Raw genomic sequence first — 19452 nt, 5'->3', positions numbered from 1 at the left:
AAGAAATTTCTGACTGGGAGTAACGTGGTCCTGATGTTTGCAGCCCTCGAGCATCCCTGTTCTGGTATGCTGGACAAATAGGGGCTCCGTTAACACTCGCTCATATTTGTGTATTTACCAGACAGCCTGGAGGCTGCTTGGGAACTAATTCAGCAGGAAATTATTTGCCTTTAGAAAAGAAGATGTAAATAATTCCCTACTCAGCTGAACAGAATGGCTCTGCTGGGTTCCCAGGAAACAGTCCTTAAGAACTCAGGAAGGCTTTGTAGGAGGAGGCTGGCAGAAGGATCTAGGGAAAGAAAGAGGGATTGACGTTACGGAGGGTCCACTATGGGCCAGGCCTTACGCCAAGAACTTTCATACACAATGGGTCCTTTATTCGTTGTGGTGATGAGCTTGATGAGAGTCACTGAGTCCATTTCACAGATGAGAAAATGGGGGCTCCGAAGTGTCCAGGGTGAGTTACTCTCAGAAGGGGTTGGCACTGAAACCCAGGCCTGCCTGACACGCAGAGGCATATTATCCCCTGAGCTTCAGTCTCCTCACCCGTGAAAAGGGGATCCATGCCTAGTCTGCATCCTCGGTGCACAGCCGTGGCGACTGCGTCCTGAAGGATGCTCAGAAGGCACAGGTAGTCACCACCTCTTGGTCCCTTCCAGACAGGAAGAGGCAAGGCAGAGAGGAAGCCCAGGGAAGGCAGAGATGCACCTACTGCTCATCTTACCCAGTCGGGCATGTCATCTGCCAGGAGGCCACCTGCCAGGTTGTCAGTGGAGGGAAAGGATGCTCATTTCTCCATCAAGCATTTCCAATTGACTCTGCCTTCTAATCTGTTCAGGAGCTCAGTGCTTCTCACCACCTCCATAGTGACCACTGTGGTCTGACCCACCTTCATCCCTCCCCTGGCTCAGCTCCCCAAGCTAATCTCACTGATTCAGCTCTCGTCCCTTGGAACCTAGTCTCCATCCAGCAGTCAGCATGACCCTCATAAATCCCAGGGGAGATCACATCACAGCTCTGCTCCAAACCCCGCAGTGGCTCTAGGGTGACCACCTTGCCCTGGTTTGCCTGGAACTTGCCCGGTTTTAGCATGACTAGTCCTGGGTCCCTGGAGCACTCTAAGTCCAGGTGAGGCAGGATGGGTGGGCTCCCTGAATGGCTCCCAAAGCTGAGTTAAAGCCAACGTCTTTACCAAGTCCTACATCATCTGGCCCCCATCACCTCTCTGACCTCGTCCATCACTCCTCATCCCCTTGCACGCCCCATTCTAGCCATACTGGATTTCTGAGAGATGCTTAAACACATCATTCACCGTCCCACCCCAGGGCCTTTGCACTGGCTGTTCCCTCTGCCTAGAATGCTCTTCCCCAAGTTACAGAAGTGGGTGCCTCCCTCACTCCCTTCAGGTCTTAACTTAATGCATCCTTTTCAAGGGGTCTTCCTCTGCCCGCTCTGTCTAAAGACTCTCCACACCACTTTCATTGCCTCCTGGATCCCACTCCTGCGTCCTTCCCCCTACACGTTTCATTATCTAAAGCATCTGCTCTTTTACTCTCTCCTCTTACTTGCCATTTGCTGGGCATATCATCTGCTAGGAGGCCACCTGCCAGGTTTACCTTATGAATCGCCTTTCCTCCTACAGTTCTCAGCCATCCCTAACTTCCAGGTAGGGTTGCAGGCTCTGCCAGAGTCTCCCCACCCCTGTGTCTCTCTGTGGAAAACACCAGGCTCAGGTCTGCTTCTACTCTGCTGTGTTACTTTGAGCAACAGATGCTCCCTCTCTGGTCCTGTTTCTGCATATGAAAAATAGTGGGCCAGTCCAACGCACTGGTACCAGTGAGGTCCTGGCAGCAGTGTCCGCCCCTCGGCCACAGAGAACACGCCTGCGTGTCCCTCCCCGCTTGTCCCCGCCTTCCACACCCACCTTTGGGATTTCCATGCATGGGTTCAGTGGGCAACAGCCCAAGGCCCATAAGCCACGTCACCCTCTCAGCTCTGACAGGGATACCCAATGAGCCAGTCACGGTAAGAATAAATTCAGTTACTGCTCTCTTTCCAGGAGAGGACAATTTTAAATCTATGTGATGGCTTATTGGGTCATGGCAATTAGGTATAAGTCACTCAACTCATTAGGCATGAAACTGCGTTCCTTCAAAGACAGGAGAGAGGCTGGGCACCCCGGAGTCAGCCTGTTTTACCCCACCTTGGAGGGAGGTAGCCTGAGATTGGAGCTGACAGCACAGGTGAACGACGGCTGGGCAGGGGGACCTCACCTAGGGTGTCCCTCCCTGTGACACAGCCAGAACCCCCTTTTCGACTCTCCTCAAATTGGCCAGATGACCAGGCTACGAGACTGGCAGGAGCCAGTGAGCCCTGAATTGGAGTTGGACGCTCTGATCTCTGATCCCAGCTCTTTCACTGCTAACCTAGCCAGTCACTTGGTTTTGCATAGACTCAGTACCCCATCTGTAAAATGGGCATAATAGTCCTCATCCTTGTGCTTCTGTGGGCAAGATAAGCTCTAAAAGTCAGGCCTAAAGGAGTTCGGCAAACTGCTTGAGATCACAGATTAAAAAGTGGCGAGGATGGGAGTAAACCGAAGCCTGTTCCTGGAGTCTGGACCCTATTATCTTCTAGGTGGAGCAGACAGGGCTGGCTTGGTTTGGCCAGAGGGAGGTGCTGAAGGTGACGCAATGGGATCCACAGACTTGTACCAGCTGACTTGTAGGGAAGCACCGTCTCTACTGCCAAGCTCGGCCCGTGGTGTTAGTGCCCAGGATGCCTGGGTCTGGAGTCAGAGCCCCGGTTTCGGACCCCAGCTCCCCTTGTCACCCCTCACATCCTCTCTGAACCTCAGCACCTGACTCAAGGGGAGCCCCCGCCCTCTCATTTCCACCTTCTCCACGATCCCTTGCTTGTCTCTCTCCACTTGCCGAGTGACAAGGAACTGCTGTTTACTGAGTTCAGTTCAGCGACAGCTGCAGTCACTGGACTCAGCTGACCAGGGACTCGGATGGCATACCCCAGCCTCCAGCCCCCTCAGGCTGCGGACTCCTCTGCAGGATCACCTGGGGGCCAGGTCAGATAAGGGCTGTGGGCAAATGCCATGGTTTCTCCCCCTCCTCTCTGGGCGAGCCTGAGCGGGAAGACCACAATCCAGGTGACAGGGGATGGAGACGGAGAGGCTTAGATAAACCACTGCTCTGAGCTCCATACGCAGAAGGCCTGGGCTCTGAGCAGGATTTTGCCTAGGGCTACGAGTCTTCGTGCAGCTAGTTACAAAGCAGCGTTTTGAGTCATTTAAGATGTTTTCTTGCAGGTGTAGAAGGCGCGGGGTGATGGACAGGGCAGCAGGCCCTCAACACCCACTACTTAGCAGTGAAGTCTGAGTACTGCCCAGCATAGCTGCTGGCTCCTTGCAGACACACAGGGAGTGGGGGGCAGCAACGGTTCCTAACAAAGGGTGACAAGGTCACCACCTCACCTTGTCACCAGGCCTGCTGCCTAACATCTGTCTCCGTGCTCTGAAGGTGGCTGACAGGTAAACAAGCAGTCGGGTCTCAGGGTGGGAACCCAGCTAAGGCGGTCCACCACTCCTGGAAGACAACAGCAGGAGCTCAGCCAGGCCATTCATCACATCCAGAACCTCCCAGGTACACCTGCCTCCAGCACCTGCCTCACCCTAGCTGCCACAAGTGGTCCCTCGCCTGTTCTTCCCACCTACAGTCTTTGGAACTGGGAAAGAATGCAAAAGCTCAGTTCCTCAGCCCTGAACTGCGCAGACATCCAGGGCCGTTGGGACAGGGGCTGGGTCTCTGCTGGCTTGAGCGGGGTGGGGTGGGCCCCGGGCTGGGAAGGAGTAGGCGCGGGAGGCAGGATGATTGGGAGCAGGTAGGCCTCAGGTGAGTACGCCCGGCTGATGGCTTATCTCCCAGTTTATTACCTGCCTTCTCCAGTTCAGTTCAGTTCAGTCGCTCAGTCATGTCCAACTCTCTGCGACCTCATGAATCACAGCACACCAGGCCTCCCTGTCCATCACCAACTCCTGGAGTTCACTCAAACTCATGTCCATAGAGTTGGCGATGCCATCCAGCCATCTCATTCTCTGTCGTCCCTTTCTCCTCCTGCCCCCAACCTTTCCCAGCATCAGAGTCTTTTCCAGTGAGTCAACTCATCGCATGAGGTGGCCAAAGTATTGCAGTTTCAGCTTTAGTATCAGTCCCTCCAATGAACACCCAGGATTGATCTCCTTTAGAATGGACTGGTTGGATCTCCTTGCAGTCCAAGGGACTCTCAAGAGTCTTCTCCAGCACCACAGTTCAGAAGCATCCATTCTTTGGAGATCAGCTTTCTTCACAGTCCAACTCTCACATCCATACATGACCACTGGAAAAACCATAGCCTTGACTAGACGGACCTTGGTTGGCAAAGTAATGTCTCTGCTTTTTAACATACTATCTAGGTTGGTCATAACTTTCCTTCCAAGGAGTAAGTGTCTTTTAATTTCATGGCTGCAATCAGCATCCGCAGTGATTTTGGAGCCCCAAAAAATAAAGTCTGACACTGTCTCCACTGTTTTTCCATCTATTTCCCATGAAGTGATGGGACCAGATGCCATGATCTTTGTTTTCTGAATGTTGAGCTTCAAGCCAACCTTTTCACTCTCCTCTTTCACTTTCATCAAGAGGCCTTTGAGTTCCTCTTCACTTTCTGCCATAAGGGTGGTATCATCTGCATATCTGAGGTTATTGATATTTCTCCCAGCAATCTTGATTCCAGCTTGTGCTTCTTCCAGCCCAGCATTCCTCATGATGTACTCTGCATATAAGTTAAATAAGCAGGGTGACAATATACAGCCTTGACATACTCCTTTTCCTATTTGGAACCAGTCTGTTGTTCCATGTACAGTTCTGACTGTTGCTTCCTGACCTGCATACAGGTTTCTCAAGAGGCAGGTCAGGTGGTCTGGGATTCCCATCTCTTTCAGAATGTCCCACAGTTTATTGTGATCCACACAGTCAAAGGCTTTGGCATAGTCAATGAAGCAGAAATAGATGTTTTTCTGGAACTCTCTTGCTTTCTCCATGATCCAGTGGATGATGGCAATTTGATCTCTGTGCCTCTGCCTTTTCTAAAACCTGCTTGCAGACGCGCGAGATGCCGGCCCCGGCGCAACCGACCACGCAAAGAGCCGCGGCCGAGAGGAGCTGCCCCACATCCAATAGGCAGTGGCTGCACGGGCGCAGGAGGGCCGAGAGGAGCTTCTCCACGTTCAAGGTCAGGAGGGGCTGACTTGAGGAGACACCCCTCGTCCAAGGTAAGGTGCAGTGGCTGCACTTTCTTGGAGCAGCTGTGAAGAGATATCCCACGCCCAAGGTAAGAGAAACCAAAAAGACGGTAGGTATTGCGGGGAGTCATCAGAGGGCAGACACACTGAAATCATAATCACAGGAAACTAGTCTATCTGATCACACGGACCACAGCCGAATGTGGTCCACTGGAGAAGGGAATGGCAAACCACTTCAGTATACTTGCCTTGAGAACCCCATGAACAGTACCAAAGGGCAAAATGATAGGATACTGAATGAGGAATTCCCCAGGTCGGTAGGTGCCCAGTATGCTACTGGAGATCAGTGGAGAAGTAACTCTAGAAGGAATGAAGGGATGGAGCAAAAGCAAAACCAATACCCAGCTGTGGATGTGACTGTTGATAGAAGCAAGGTCCGGTGCTGTAAAGAGCAATATTGCATAGGAACCTGGAATGTTAGGTCCATGATTCAAGGCAAATTGGAAGTGGTCAAACAGGAGGTGGCAAGGGTGAACATAGACATTCTAAGAATCAGTGAATTAAAATGGACTGGAATGGGTGAATTTAACTCAGATGACCATTATATCTACTACTGTGGGCAGGAATCCCTTAGAAGAAATGGAGTAGCCATCATGGTCAACAAAAGAGTCCGAAATGCAGTACTTGGATGCAATCTTAAAAACAACAGAATGATTTCTGTTCGTTTCCAAGGCAAACCATTCAATATTACAGTAATCCAGGCCTATGCCCCAACCAGTAATGCTGAAGAAGCCGAAGTTAATCAGTTCTATGAAGACCTACAAGACCTTTTAGAACTAACACCCAAAAAAAGATGTCCTTTTCATTACAGGGGACTGGAATGCAAAAGTAGGAAGTCAAGAAACACCTGGAGTAACAGTCAGATGTGGCCTTGGAGCACGGAATGAAGCAGGGCAAAGGCTAATAGAGTTTTGTCAAGAGAATGCACTGGTCATAGCAAACACCCTCTTCCAACAATGCAAGAGAAGACTCTACACATGGACATCACCAGATGGTCAACACCAAAATCAGATTGATTATATTCTTGCAGCCAAAGATGGAGAAGCTGTATACAGTTAGCAAAAACAAGACCAGGAGCTGACTGTGGCTCAGATCATGAACTCCTTATTGCCAAATTCAGACTGAAATTGAAGAAAGTAGGGAAAACCACTAGACCATTCAGGTATGACCTAAATCAAATCCCTTATGATTATACAGTGGAAGTGAGAAACAGATTTAAGGGACTAGATCTGATAGAGTGCCTGATGAACTCTGGATGGAGGTTCGTGACATTGTACAGGAGACAGGGACCAAGACCATCCCCATGGAAAAGAAATGCAAAACAGCAAAATGGCTGTCTGATGAGGCCTTACAAATAGCTGTGAAAAGAAGAGAAGTGAAAAGCAAAGGAGAAAAGGAAAGATATAAGCATCTGAATGCAGAGTTCCAAAGAATAGCAAGGAGAGATAAGAAAGCCTTCCTCAGTGATCAATGCAAAGAAATAGAGGAAAACAACAGAACAGGAAAAACAAGAGATCTCTTCAAGAAAATTAAAGATTCCAAGGGAACATTTCATGCAAAGATGGGCTTGATAAAGGACAGAAATGGTATGGACCTAACAGAAGCAGAAGATATTAAGAAGAGGTGGCAAGAATACACAGAAGAACTGTACAAAAAAGATCTTCACGACCAGGATAGTCACAATAATGTGATCACTGACCTAGAGCCAGACATCTTGGAATGTGAAGTCAAGTGGGCCTTAGAAAGCATCACTACGAACAAAGCTAGTGGAGGTGATGGAATTCCAGTTGAGCTATTTCAAGTCTTGAAAGATGATGCTGTGAAAGTGCTGCACTCAATATGCCAGCAAATTTGGAAAACTCAGCAGTGGCCACAGGACTAGAAAAGGTCAGTCTTCATTCCAATCCCAAAGAAAGGCAATTCCAAAGAATGTTCAAACTACCACACAATTGCACTCATCTCACACGCTAGTAAAGTCATGCTCAAAATTCTACAAGCCAGGCTTCAGCAATATGTGAACCTGCCTTCTCCAGTAAACTCAAACTTCACGGTTTGCTTCACGGCAGGCCCTCTACCCATCCTGGTCCCAGCTTTATCTTCAGTGCTTTGGACATAGGGTGGCAGAAAGGTTAATACATTCTTTTATTAAATCAGAAAATGTTGATTGAGTTCCGAACTCGGATCTGCCTTTGTCTTGGGACAAATCCTTTCTCTCTCTGAGCCTCCATTTCCTCACCTGTAAACTTACCTCCAGACCTTCTTCTAGTCCTGAGAGTCCAGACATTTTTTTTTTAAAGATCTGGGCAGGCTGCTAAAAATGGCCTTGGTGCCTGGAAACAAGAGGAAACATTTGGGGCAGCCGCTCAAGTCACCTGGATGTGGGGCCTCCAACACCCTCAGCTTTGAATGACCTTGGTGGTGACATCAGGAAAGCCAGGCGGCCCGGCCGTGCAGATGGCACCTCTGAGTTGGGCACTGGGGTGGTGGGGGCGGGGAGTGGTTCTGAGCTCAGCAATCAGTGCTGCGACTGTGGGCTGTGTGCCAGGCTCTGTGCTGGGTGCTCCCTGAGTGTGTGATTTTCCACAGGAGGCTGGAGGCTGGGACCCATCACACAGGATGAGTGAAGGAGGTGAGCTGGCTGAGATTAGGCAGGGAGGCAGCAGAGCCCAGAGTGTGAGCATCCAGTTACCCCAGGAGCAGAGGTCAGAGAAGTGAAGGCTTGCACTGTGCTTACTGCCCTGGGTCCTGGGCTGAGCTTGACGGGACACTGGGAAAACCACGCTGGAGTTTCTGGAGTCATTTTGCAGCGAGGAGGACCCAGCTGGCTCAGCATCTCCTGTTACAGGCTGTGCTGGGCTGGGAGATTCGAGAGGCAGGGCGGGCAGCGGTTATCCTCTAGGATGTAGAATTGACTTCTGACTAGCATCTTCGGGATTTCTGTTTCCTGCTGCACGCTGAGGAGAGCTTAGCTGTTGTGACTTGGGTTTAACATTTTTGAACACGCCACTCACACATTACTGAAGAAAAATGGCTTTCTTCCTTTACAAAAAGGTACTTCATGAAAGCATTCAATGGACCTGAATCTGAGCAAACTCTCTGGGAGACAGTGGAGGACAGAGGAGCTTGGCAGGCTATAGTCCATGGGGTCACAAAGAGTCGGACATGACTTATCAACTGAACAACGACAACTTTGTAAAATCAACACCCAGAACATTCTGTAACAGGCAACTCGCGAGATAATTTCATCTTCACTTTCCTCTATGGCGTTTCTCGCTTTCCGACAACATATTTATTTTCTCACTCATCGTCTGTCTCCCCAGTGAGGATGTTACCCCAGAAAAGCAGGGCGCTCCACCTGCTCCCCACGGATCCCCCGTGTGCGGAACGGTGCCCGGTGCCGAGCAGCAGGTGCTTGGCAGATACTGGCGGGATAAGCAATCCTGCTGGCATGGGAGGAGCAGTACTCACAGGTTCCAGGCCTTGAAATGTCTGCAAGACTCCAATGCCAGGAAAGCTGGGTGAACCTTTATTCCAGATTTCCACAGTTGCTTTTGTCTGGAGCTTGGGACATATTTATGCAATTGATACATGAGTAATACTGGTCATTATTAATAAACTAACTCGCCACCTTCTTTGGCACAGCGTGCACTATGTGCTCAGTTGTGACCCCTACACAATTCATATGTTGAAGTCCTAATACCCACAACCTCAGAAGGTGGCTGTGTTTGGAGAAGGGGCCTTTAAAGTCATCACTAAGTTCAAGTGAGGCCTTGAGGTTGATCCTGATCCACTCTGACTGGGGTCATTTTTGAAGTGAGGGGAAGTCAAAGTTGCTCAGTCATGTCCGACTCTTTGCAACCCCATGAACTATACAGTCCATGGAATTCTCCAGGCCAGAATACTGGAGTGGGTAGCCTTTCCCCTCTCCAGGGGATCTGCCCAACCCAGGGATTGAACCCAGTTCTCCCACATTGCAGGTGGATTCTTTACCAGCTGAGCCACCAGGGAAACTGGGGTCCTTTATAAGAGGAGGAAATTTGGACACACAGAGAGATACCAAGAATGTGTGGGCACAGAGGAAAGGACCATGTTGGGACACAGCGAGGCAGTGGCCATTTGCAAGCCAAGGAGCGAGGCCTCAGAAGCCAGACCTGCTGACACCTTGATCTTGGAGGCCAGCCTCCGGAACTTTGAGAAGATAAATTCCTGTTGTTCATGCCCCACTCCCCCCACACCAGCCTGTGGCATTTTGTTATAGCAGCTCTAGCAAACTAGTACAGCCTGCTATACTTGTCCACCTCTAAACCCCAGTAGATTCTGGAAACTATCATTCCCACTGTCGAGATGCGGAAACAGGCCCCCTGAGGGGAGCGGCTTTCCCAAGGCTCCATGGGTTCTACTGGAGGAAGACACTGGGCCGTGCCTGCTCCCATTCTGACCCCTCACACCCACATGCCACGAGCTTTGGGGCAGCACCCTCTTCCTGGCCAGGGCCCCTGATTCCCTGCTGAGATCTCGGACGTCCCCTCCACCTGCCCCTAGCTCTCTCCAGTGAACTGGGGCCACTCCTGTGAGGCAGGCTGGTGGGGGATGCTCCTTAAATATATATAAATATACAACATATTGATATTTGTCTGCGGACTCACCAAGCAGGAGAAGCATGGGCATCTGAGAAAGCGCAGTCCACTCTTCCACTGAAAGTTTCACCAGACAGATGGGAAGATGGCGAGGTCTCCTGGGAGGGTGTCTGGTCAGTATCCCTCCGGCCCCCTCCCTCTCTTTCCCGCTTCTACCCAGAGCCCCCGATGAGGATGGGCAGAGATCTCCCCTTCTCGGACTGAGTGCTAACTGGTAAGTTGTTAGGGCTTGAATTGTGTCTCCCGCCCCTCACCTCCATCTGAGATACCCTAACCCCCAGTAGCTCAGAATGTGACTTTATGTGGGGACAAGGTCTCTGCACAGGTAATCAGAAGTCAGGGCGAGGCCTACTGTCTACGACTGGTGTCCTCATAAATGGAAGACATTGAGACACAGAGATGGACACATACTGGAGGAATACGGCCACGTATAAGCCAAGAGTGAGTCCTTTTTCGGACTTCTGGCCTGTAGAACTTCAAGACAGTGAGTCTCTGTTGTTTGGACCACCCAGTTTGAGGGGCTTTGTTACAGCAGACTAATATGCAGGGGATCCTAAGAGGACTTTCCTTCCTGATCAGAGCTGTGATGGGTTGCACCAGAATCATCCTAGGAATAGAGGCACATGTAGGGTAGGGCGTGGAGTATATGCCAGTGAGAACTTTCGGAGCAGTGGCACTGGCTACCTGAAGGCAGGCGTAAGCTAGTTCTGCCTTTGTGAATAGAAAAAAAAAAAGTTGCTTTATCTCTCGGGACTTTTTATAAAGTAGAAGGGAGATTCACCATGTAAAATGTCCAGCACAGTGGCCAGCACACAGTATGTGGTCAATAAGCATCAGCCAACAGCTTTAGTAATGTTGACACTGCAAGGATGCTTGGAAAAGCAAGTGTCCAGGCGGTAAGTGTGCCTGTGCGAGTGTGGTTTCTGGTACAAGTGCAGAGTTGTGTGTGGGCGGTAGGATGAGTATGTGAGGAGATGCATGGGGCTGTGAGAGCAGATGTCACAGTCCGTGGATGTTGCTATGGGCAGACATTTGTAGGGATGCATATATGTCAGTATGCCACGGGTACTCAGGCTGTCTGAGCTACTGACTAGTTCTGTGGTTCATTCGTTTGCTCATTTATTCGTTCATCAGAATTTCTTGAATGCCCATACACACAATGGGGACACATAAATAGACAAGGTAAATAGGATAGAGGTAAGCAAGGGAATTAGAGAAGAATGAAGAAAGAGCATTTGTTTCAATTTGATGAGTTTCATGTATCAGGGAAGACTTCCTGGAGGAGGTGACACCTGAGAGCTGAACTTGGCCAAGTGAAGAGGATCAAGGCCACTGTGTGTAGATATGCAGGGAGAGAAACACCAGTGCGCACCCAAAACTATAAACAGTTTGTGTTGGTTTCCTACTACCTCAAGCTGCACCCCATCAACCCTTCATAGTTCCAGGTAATGTGATCATAGAATAGAGAGACAGCACAGATGCCAAGGAGCCAACACTTTATTGGGTACAGACCTAGCACGCTGGGAGCCCCACGCCCCTCGGGATGTGCCGCAGCTGGGCCCCCTGGCCTCTCGAGGGCAGCCACACTGGCTGTGGACTTGGGGCCCCCAGGGAGGCCTGGGTGGTCTTTGTCTCTCTCTCCGGACAGTCGTGGAATCGGGAAGTCTTCAAGGGCAGTGTGTCCCAGGAGGCTGGAAACAAATGCAGATCAGAGCTGAGAACTGGGGCCCGAGGAGTGTGTTTTGTTGGGTGGAAGCCCTGGAGCCCACATTCCCAGATGGCGTTACAGAAGCAACGATGCCATGAGGCATGAGCGTGGAGGGGGACAGAAGGGAAACAAGTGGAGGGCACCCGAGACACAGATGCGGCAGGGCCACCACTCCATGCGCAGGTGCCTGACATGCGCCTCGGCCACCAGGTGCTGGCTCTGCATCCCGCTCAGTGCTACTGTGGCTAGTTGGGATCACTACTCCCATTTTCCAGCTGAGAACACAGATGCTCAGCAAGGTCTCATCACGGGGCTGTTACAGGGAAGACCTGAGCTCTGGGGCCTGAGTGGTTCTGAATCCCATAACACACTTGTGTCTCAGGCAACAGGGCTGTACTGTCAGCTCCCAACACCCGCATGCAAGTCAAAGGTGGAGGAGGGTTTTAGGCAGGCATTCTGTTATCGCAGAGAGCATTGCTAGGAGGGGGGAAGCTTTAAAAAGAAAAAAAATGGCAGAGAGAAGATGTTCTGTGAGGACGTCTGCTAAGGGCAGCTCTGCTTCTAGACGTGTGCCCTTTACTTGGCCTTTGAAACCGAGTTCTGTGTCCCCGAGAGCATAATAATGTAAATGAACATCAGATCTTTCCTCGGTAATTGAGAACAGAGAGAGAGGCCATGTTAAGTCAAATTAATTTGCTCTGATACCATCCAAAGCCCATCTCCATGATGGCTTTTTGATGGGCTGAGGGTGACTCCCGAAGTGGCAGGACGTGTGGCTCATTTGGGCCCAGGAAGGAGGCAGGTGTGGGTTGAGCACCACGTGAGACCACTCGGCCACCTGAGCCTCCGGCTGCTGCAGTTCCAACGTTGAGTGACTCGGAGATGGCAACCCGGCTGTGGGCTGGCATCGGGTCTGACCCCGGAGGGAGGTGCTTACTCCTCCCGGCTGGCCTGATGGGGCTTCCTATTTCAATCGGGAGCCACGAATTCTGAAACATGCATGCCCTGAGAGGGGCAGTGAGAGGTCAGCCCGACCTCGGGGCAAAGAGCGCCGGACTGGGAGTCAGGGTGGCTGGGCTGGTGGCAGACTCACTGGGTGACCTTGATCTTGAGGTCTTCTCCCCCTTTTCCAAGAGTGAGGTTGTGGTCCATGAGTTCCAACCCTCACTGAGATGTATGAGTCTGAGGTCTGCCTCAGTTTGCCCTTGATAGAGGCAACCCCTTTAAAGACCCAGCTCCGTCAGTGTGCCTCTGAGCTGGCTCACAAAGAGGCCCGGAGCATACGCCTAAGAGAAAATGACACCAACAAAAATGCGGACTCTGTGGAGTTTCAAATCCCAGTTCTGCCTGGGTGAGTCTGTACAAGTGCCTTAACCTGTGTGATTCTGTCTGCCAGCCTGCAGGACAGGGATAAATCACACTTACACTCTCGGGGGTACCGTGGGCACCAAATGACTACTGATAAACTCAGCAGACGTGAGCCGCTGCTAGCAGTGGGGACGTCTCCCTGCCGCTGCTGTGAAGTGCCAGGATCAGGTGCAGACCGTGGCCTCTGCACTTATCCCCCGCCCCTTCTCAGGCCCCCGTCTCTCTTCACACACTGAGTGCGAGGGCTGGACTTTGCTTGTGTCAAGGCCTCTTCCCACCTCCCACCCTGGCTCTCCCTCACTCTGTGGACAGACGCCTTCACGGCTCCCGCAGCGCCAGCTGAACGGGGCGCTGGGAAGAGCACAAGTCAAGGGTGGGGAGACTTTAAGAGCATCTGCCCACCCCACCCCATGGGACCCTCAGGCTTCCTATCTGTATTTTAAAGAGCAGAGAAACCAGTGGCTCCTAGGGAGGGCTTTTAAGTTGTGCCTTTATGAGCAACACATTTGCATAAACAGTAACACAGTAATTCCCTGAAAATCTCTAAAACTCCTCCTCTCTAGAGAAATGAGTTACACCATTACAGGCAGTGGCAGCAACTGGTTGGGTCCAGGCTGTCAGACTGGGTGGACCTCCTGGTTTCATCCCCCGGGAGGGTCGGCCCGCCCACCGATGTTACCTGAGCTGGTTCCTACTTCTGCAGGTACTTCTTCATGATGCTCTCCACGTCCTCCTCTTTCTGCCCTGCGCCTGGCTCTCTGCTCTCGGGGGATGGCCGCTCGCCGCCATCGCCCTCCAGCCGGGGGGCTCTCGGCCGACTCTTGACACTGTCGGCGCTTTTGAAGGACACGATGGAGCTGGAGGAGGAGGACGAGTCAGAGAGGTGAGCGGGGTCCTCCCTGGACTCTGGACTCCTTTTCAAAACGGTGCCGATCCCGGAGACAAAGCCCCGGTCAGCTTCTTCTGTCTCAAAGCGGATGCTCGAATGCTGTGAACTGTCTCGCTGGTCTTTGGCCGCTCCGGCCAAGGACGTGGCCATCTCGGGCTTCCGGATGGCCGGCAGGAAGTCATCGAAATCCACTTTGGTCTTGCGTTCGTAGTTGAGGCTTGGGACCTTCCAGCTGAACGGGTCGCTGCCTAGGGGGTCCCCCATCAGGTGGGCGAACTGGCGGTTCTGGAAGACGAGAGGCTCCTTGCCGAGGTCCAGACAGCCCGCATCATCCACCGAGGACTCCAGACAGCGCCTCCGCGGGCGCAGCGTGGGCGACAAGAGCGGGTCCCTGCGCGTGGCCGCCGGGGAGCTGGGCGTCCTCCGCGAGCTGGGTCCCGATTCCAGGAGGGATTCGCAGGAGCTGAAGCGGGTCTTCAGCTTCTCTGGGGGCGGGCTGGGGCTCCCCACACTCTGCGAGGAGATGCACTTGAGGCTGGTGGACCGTGGGAGCCCGGTCGATGTATCCAGGGCTGAGCCGGCACCGGCTCTCAGCGCTAGGGCGCCCTCGTCGCTGCCCGCCCGGGCCCTCCTCAGCGTGGACGCCCCAGTGGTCTGGTAGATGGGGAGCGTGGGCCAGTCCTCCAGCCCCAGCGGCGACCCCCGGCCTCTCTGCGCTCTCTGCCTCCGGAGCCCTTCCACGAACTCCGACAGGGCGGCCGACGGGCTTGGCAGCTTGTCCCGCGACAGCGGGGATGCGTCTCCACTCTGGGAAGACGGGGAGGGCGGTGCGCCCGGCCTTTCGGGGGCCTTTCTCTGGACGCCGCACTTTTCGCCATTCCCGAAGTGGTCATACATTCCCCGGCGGTGGGAGAGCGGGGACGTGGCCTTGTACCCCGAGGTCCTGCTGCGGATGTCCCGGGCCCCATCGCCGGCCTCCTCATGGGTCCTGTGCCAAGAAGAGAAGCACGGTCAGCGCACGCTGTGCCAGCCCTACTATCTGTGCCATCGGGCCTGGAGCGCGGGCGCTAATTCTGTTTTGCTTTGGAAACACATTCCCATCCCTGCCAGGCTCTCCAACGAACCATGTGCTCTAATATGCAAACTTCAGCCACAAGTGATTTCTCCTTGCTTTCTGAAATGCAATTTCTGTCTATAATTAAACCCAGTTAAATATGTTTGAGCAGATTAAAACTGCAGCTCTGATGGATGACTTAGACAGAGGACACATCACATGTGACATGAAGGACCTACCATCCCACAGTCTGCTGGGAAATAGGTAATTTGCTTCTTGAAGACTCAAGGGGGACCTGCAGGAGGTTATTTTCTTATTTAGGGTCAAGCCTGGAGGACAAGCCCACCGAGCAGAGCTCCGGAGAGCCAGTGGCCCGAATACGCCTCTGAAGGAGGTGCTGTAAGGCTCCCAACTGTCTCATGTGAGGAGGGTGGGCAGGGAAAGAAAAACAAAATTCCTTCAAAAGGAAAAAATTTACATGAAATCAACTTGAAACCAACACTACACAGGAGAGAGGACAGGCATCTTCTATTCTGGGACTGCCAGGCAGTGGCATTTCGCAACTGCAGCCAACACCGCTCTGCCTTTGAAAAGTGGGAATCTTGGCAGTGAGGCCAAATCACAGACTGTAAAGTGAAGGGCGGGCCTCAGAAGTCAGAGACGAGTCCATCAACCGGTCCTTTAACAAACAAAATCTATTTGCCCTCCCTGTAAGACAAACCACCTCCTTCTCACCCACCAGAAAAGCTGTAATTTATAAAAAGCAAAAAGGGGCATGAAACGTCAGTGTGGGCCTGGGGGACTGGGCCAGGGCTCCGCCTGAGGTGGGGGGGTGGGATGTTGATGCAGGTCTCTGCTTGTGGCTCTGTCACCATGAGAATGACTACAGGCCCTGCAGTGTAGACTTCAGCAGGGGTGGGGACGGGGCAAGGAGTACAAGCGAGGGTAGAGAGAGGAGGGCTGGAGGGGAGTTGGGGAGGGGCAGCAGGAGAAGGGAAGAAAGACGGCTCGTCTTGGCTGAGTGCTGCCTCCTGGGTTTACCATGCAGAAATCCACCCCGTCTCTGCCACTCCAAGGGAGAAGGGTGTTGTGTCCCCTCCTTTCTGTGTGGGGACTGCAGAACTGAATCTGAAGAGGAGTAAGCACATCACATAAAGGCTGGAATCGTGGAACCAGCCCTGGACCTAGCGCCTGGCATCCGGCTCCTCAAATAATTCTTAACAATTACGCTGAGTGATTCATCAATAATCAATGACTATTAATCATCAATAATTAGCCGTTAGTGCTCATTACGATTACTACTGATAACCTCTGGCTCTCTGGAGCCTCACCCCCCACCTCCAAGGTGCTCCATGAAAGCCTCATGTGAGGGCCCAGGAGGATGGACAGACAACGCTTGGGCGGGAGACCCAGCGTCTCACCGCTCCTGGGAAAGGCTCCAACAAAAGCCACGCCGTTTGCCCAGAGCAGCTGCTCCCTTCCCTTTCTTGCCCATCACCTTCCATCTCAGCTGGACTTGGGCCAGGAAGGAAGCTGGAGCGCTGCGGTGTGATTACCTGAAGAGCTGTTTGTCAACATCATCCCTTTGGAGTCGCTCCCCTCATACACGGCAAGGTGGCACATTCACATCCCTTTCTTTCTCTCTCTCTTTTTTTTTTTAATAAACAACTTGGAGCTGCCAGGGGCAGTGGGCTGCTGCAGAGCTGACAAAAGTCATTTCCGTCCTGTCTTGGCTCTGAAGGGAGGTAGGCGTGATGAATGTGTCCTGGGCGCTCAGTCTCCGCCGCCGCCTGCCACGTGGGGATGGCAGCACCTGGGGCACCTGTCGCTGAATCTCCTAGGACTGCGCCATCCCACTGGCCCCAGCTCCCCGCGAGAGCACTGGCTGCAGAGGCCAGGATGGGGAGGGGAGAGAAGAGAAGCTACAGGAGGAGAAGGGGAAAGGGCAGGGGAGAGGAGGAGGAGGGGGACCCGAGCTCTCCAGCCCAGGCTGTCAAGCCCCTGCCGAGTCACTTCTGCACCCTGACTTGGCCCCGTGCCCAGCACACAGTAGATGCTCAGTAAGTGTTGTCGGACTGAGTCAAGTCTGCCTCCGGGAGGGGGAGGAAGGGAGGATGAGCAAGTGGAGGGGGGGCAAAGAGAAGTGGGGAGGAGTAGAGGCAGGACCGCGAGGAGGAAAGGTGAACAGAGAACGGACAGGGCGATGGAGAGGCAGAGACAGGCGGTGACGGAGGTGGCGAAGGAAGAGCGGCTGCTGAGGGCAAGGCCAAGAGGATGGGGGAGGGCCGCAGATGTGGGGTGCGCTGGCAGCTTAGGACTGGCCCTCCTCACCTTTGACCAAACCTGGGACAGGCCAGGGGCATGCGAAGCTGTGGGCAGCTCAGGAGCCCTCGAGCTCGCAGCCCATGTGTGCTGGTGTCTGAGCCCAGAGGACACAGACTCTCCAGGCAGGAGCCAAGTCCCCTTGGCTCAGCCAGACCAGCGGAGACCCACCCACCTTCCCTGAGGCCCACAAGGAGCAGCATCTTTCAGAAGGTGGGCAAATCAAAATGTCTCCACAAAGCCACCTGGCTGTCACTAGATGCTGATCTCAGAGCTCTGCCCAGGGACCCAAGGGTTGGTGCCATGGGGCTGGGGGGGGGGTCCCACCTTCTGGAGTGGTCTGGCTGGTGCCTCCAGAACCTCAACTGGTGGGCTTCAAACAGAACACAGGCCCCGTAGTGTAGACTTCAGCAGGGGTGGGGGGTGGGGTGGGGACGGGGTGAGGAGTACAAGTGAGGGTAGAGGGAGGAGGGCTGGAGGGGAGTTGGGGAGGGGCGGCAGGAGAAGGGAAGAAAGACGGCTCGTCTTGGCTGAGTGCTGCCTCCTGGGTTTACCATGCAGAAATCCACCCCGTCTCTGCCACTCCAAGGGAGAAGGGTGTTGTGTCCCCTCCTTTCTGTGTGGGGACCGCAGAACTGAATCTGAATTCAGATGCCCTCTTGCAGACGTCAGGGTAAGAGTCCTAGCTCTGCTGCCCGGGACGGGGTGATACTCTCCGTTCCTGCCCTGGCTCTGGACACTTCGGACACACTCTGGGAAGACTCATTTTCCCCCAGCTGTCCTCCTGGGATAACTCAGCTCAGATAGAACTCCCTTCCACTGGCATTGCGTGATGGATGGATGGCGCTAATCAAGATGTCACTGTGCCTGCCTCCCACAGCTTTGGCCAGGGAGAGAGGTGATGGATAGGAGGTGCTCTGAGCTGCTGGGAGACAGGTGTGGACGCAAGCTGGGCGGGGCATTGTGATCTCTAAGAAGGGACTCCAGAAACATGGTGGGAACTTCTGCACCTGCCCCTCCATCTGTCCAAAGAGGAAGAGGCTTCTCACATACCTGCGTGATAAGGAGCCAGCAGGCAGGTTCCTGGGCATCCAGCCACGTGGGGGCCAGGCTGGGCCCGTAACAGTTGCCCCTGGCCAAGCGCCTACTGTGTGCCAGGTGCTGTGCACATGGCTACAGGTCAGAACAAGCAGATGGGCCACCTGCCTGCACGGAGCTGACCGCCATGTCCACTGTAACCTCAAGGGCCACCCTGGGGGTAGGGGCTATGGCTCCGGGCACAGCGAGGTGGAGTGGCCACGGCAAGCACACACACCACTCCCGTGGCAGAGATGGTGTTCCAACAGGCAGCACCCTTCTCTGGGAAACTCCTCTGGACTCTACTGTGATACAGGCTTAACACTGTCTCTTTGACATCACCTTGCCCAGGTAACATCTGTCCAGTTTAGTTTGGTTCTGCCACCTGCTGGCCTTGCGACAGTTGCCTGACTTCTCTGGCCTCAGTTTCTTCAGCTGTATGATGGGAGGAAACCAGGTCAACCTGGCAATGATGCAGAAATAAGAACTACAGGAGGATAAGCGTTTTTATTTGCTGCATTCACTACTCTACCCCGGTGCCTAGGATGGGGTCCGAGTACACAGTAGGTGTTCAATAAACATATGTTGAGTGAATGAGTGATGTGGCAGTGCTCTGGCCCATAGGAGGTGCTAAGTAGGGGCGCACAGTAGGTATCTTATGAATGTCAATTAAGTGCACCGATGAACAAAACAATGTATGTGAATACTGGAGCTTTGTAGTATCATCTGAGGTTGGAGTCTGATTCATCCAATTCCATCTGTCTTTCTCAAGACTTCTTTGGTTGTTTGAGGTCTTTTTGTGTTTCCATATAAATTTAAATTTTTTTTGCTCTAGTTCTGTGACAAACGCCATTGGTAGTCTGATAGGGACTGCAATGAATCTGTAGATTGCCCTGGGCAGTATAGTCATTTTGACAATATTGACTCTTCCAGTCCAAGAACATGATGTATCTTTCCATCTGTTCGTGTTTTCTTCAACTTCTTTCATCAGCGTGTCATAGTTTTCAGAGTAGAGGGCTTCTGTCTCCTTAGGTAGGTTCATTGCTAGGT

General features: G+C 52.8%; 1 protein-coding gene across 4 annotated transcripts in view; it reads right to left on the bottom strand.

Moving 5' to 3' along the window:
- Nucleotides 1-11463: 11463 nt before the first annotated feature.
- The window catches only part of MYO18B (myosin XVIIIB), a 232041-nt gene continuing 224052 nt past the window's right edge, over nucleotides 11464-19452 (bottom strand). For all 4 annotated transcript variants that reach the window (XM_055405416.2, XM_055405418.2, XM_055405415.2 and 1 more), the window contains 2 exons: nucleotides 13740-14937; nucleotides 11464-11675 (listed from right to left, as the gene is read on the bottom strand). In XM_055405416.2, the coding sequence (XP_055261391.2) occupies nucleotides 13752-14937 (1186 nt within the window). In that variant the 3' untranslated portion in view covers nucleotides 11464-11675; nucleotides 13740-13751. The remainder of the gene's footprint in view (nucleotides 11676-13739; nucleotides 14938-19452) is intronic.

Source organism: Moschus berezovskii, chromosome 19, assembly GCF_049115385.1.
Source record: "Moschus berezovskii isolate FMDL1 chromosome 19, NW_MosBer_1.0, whole genome shotgun sequence".
Taxonomy (NCBI): Eukaryota; Metazoa; Chordata; class Mammalia; order Artiodactyla; family Moschidae; genus Moschus; species Moschus berezovskii.
The sequence above is the reverse complement of the archived record's forward strand: the minus strand, read 5'-3'. Positions and strand labels throughout refer to the sequence as shown.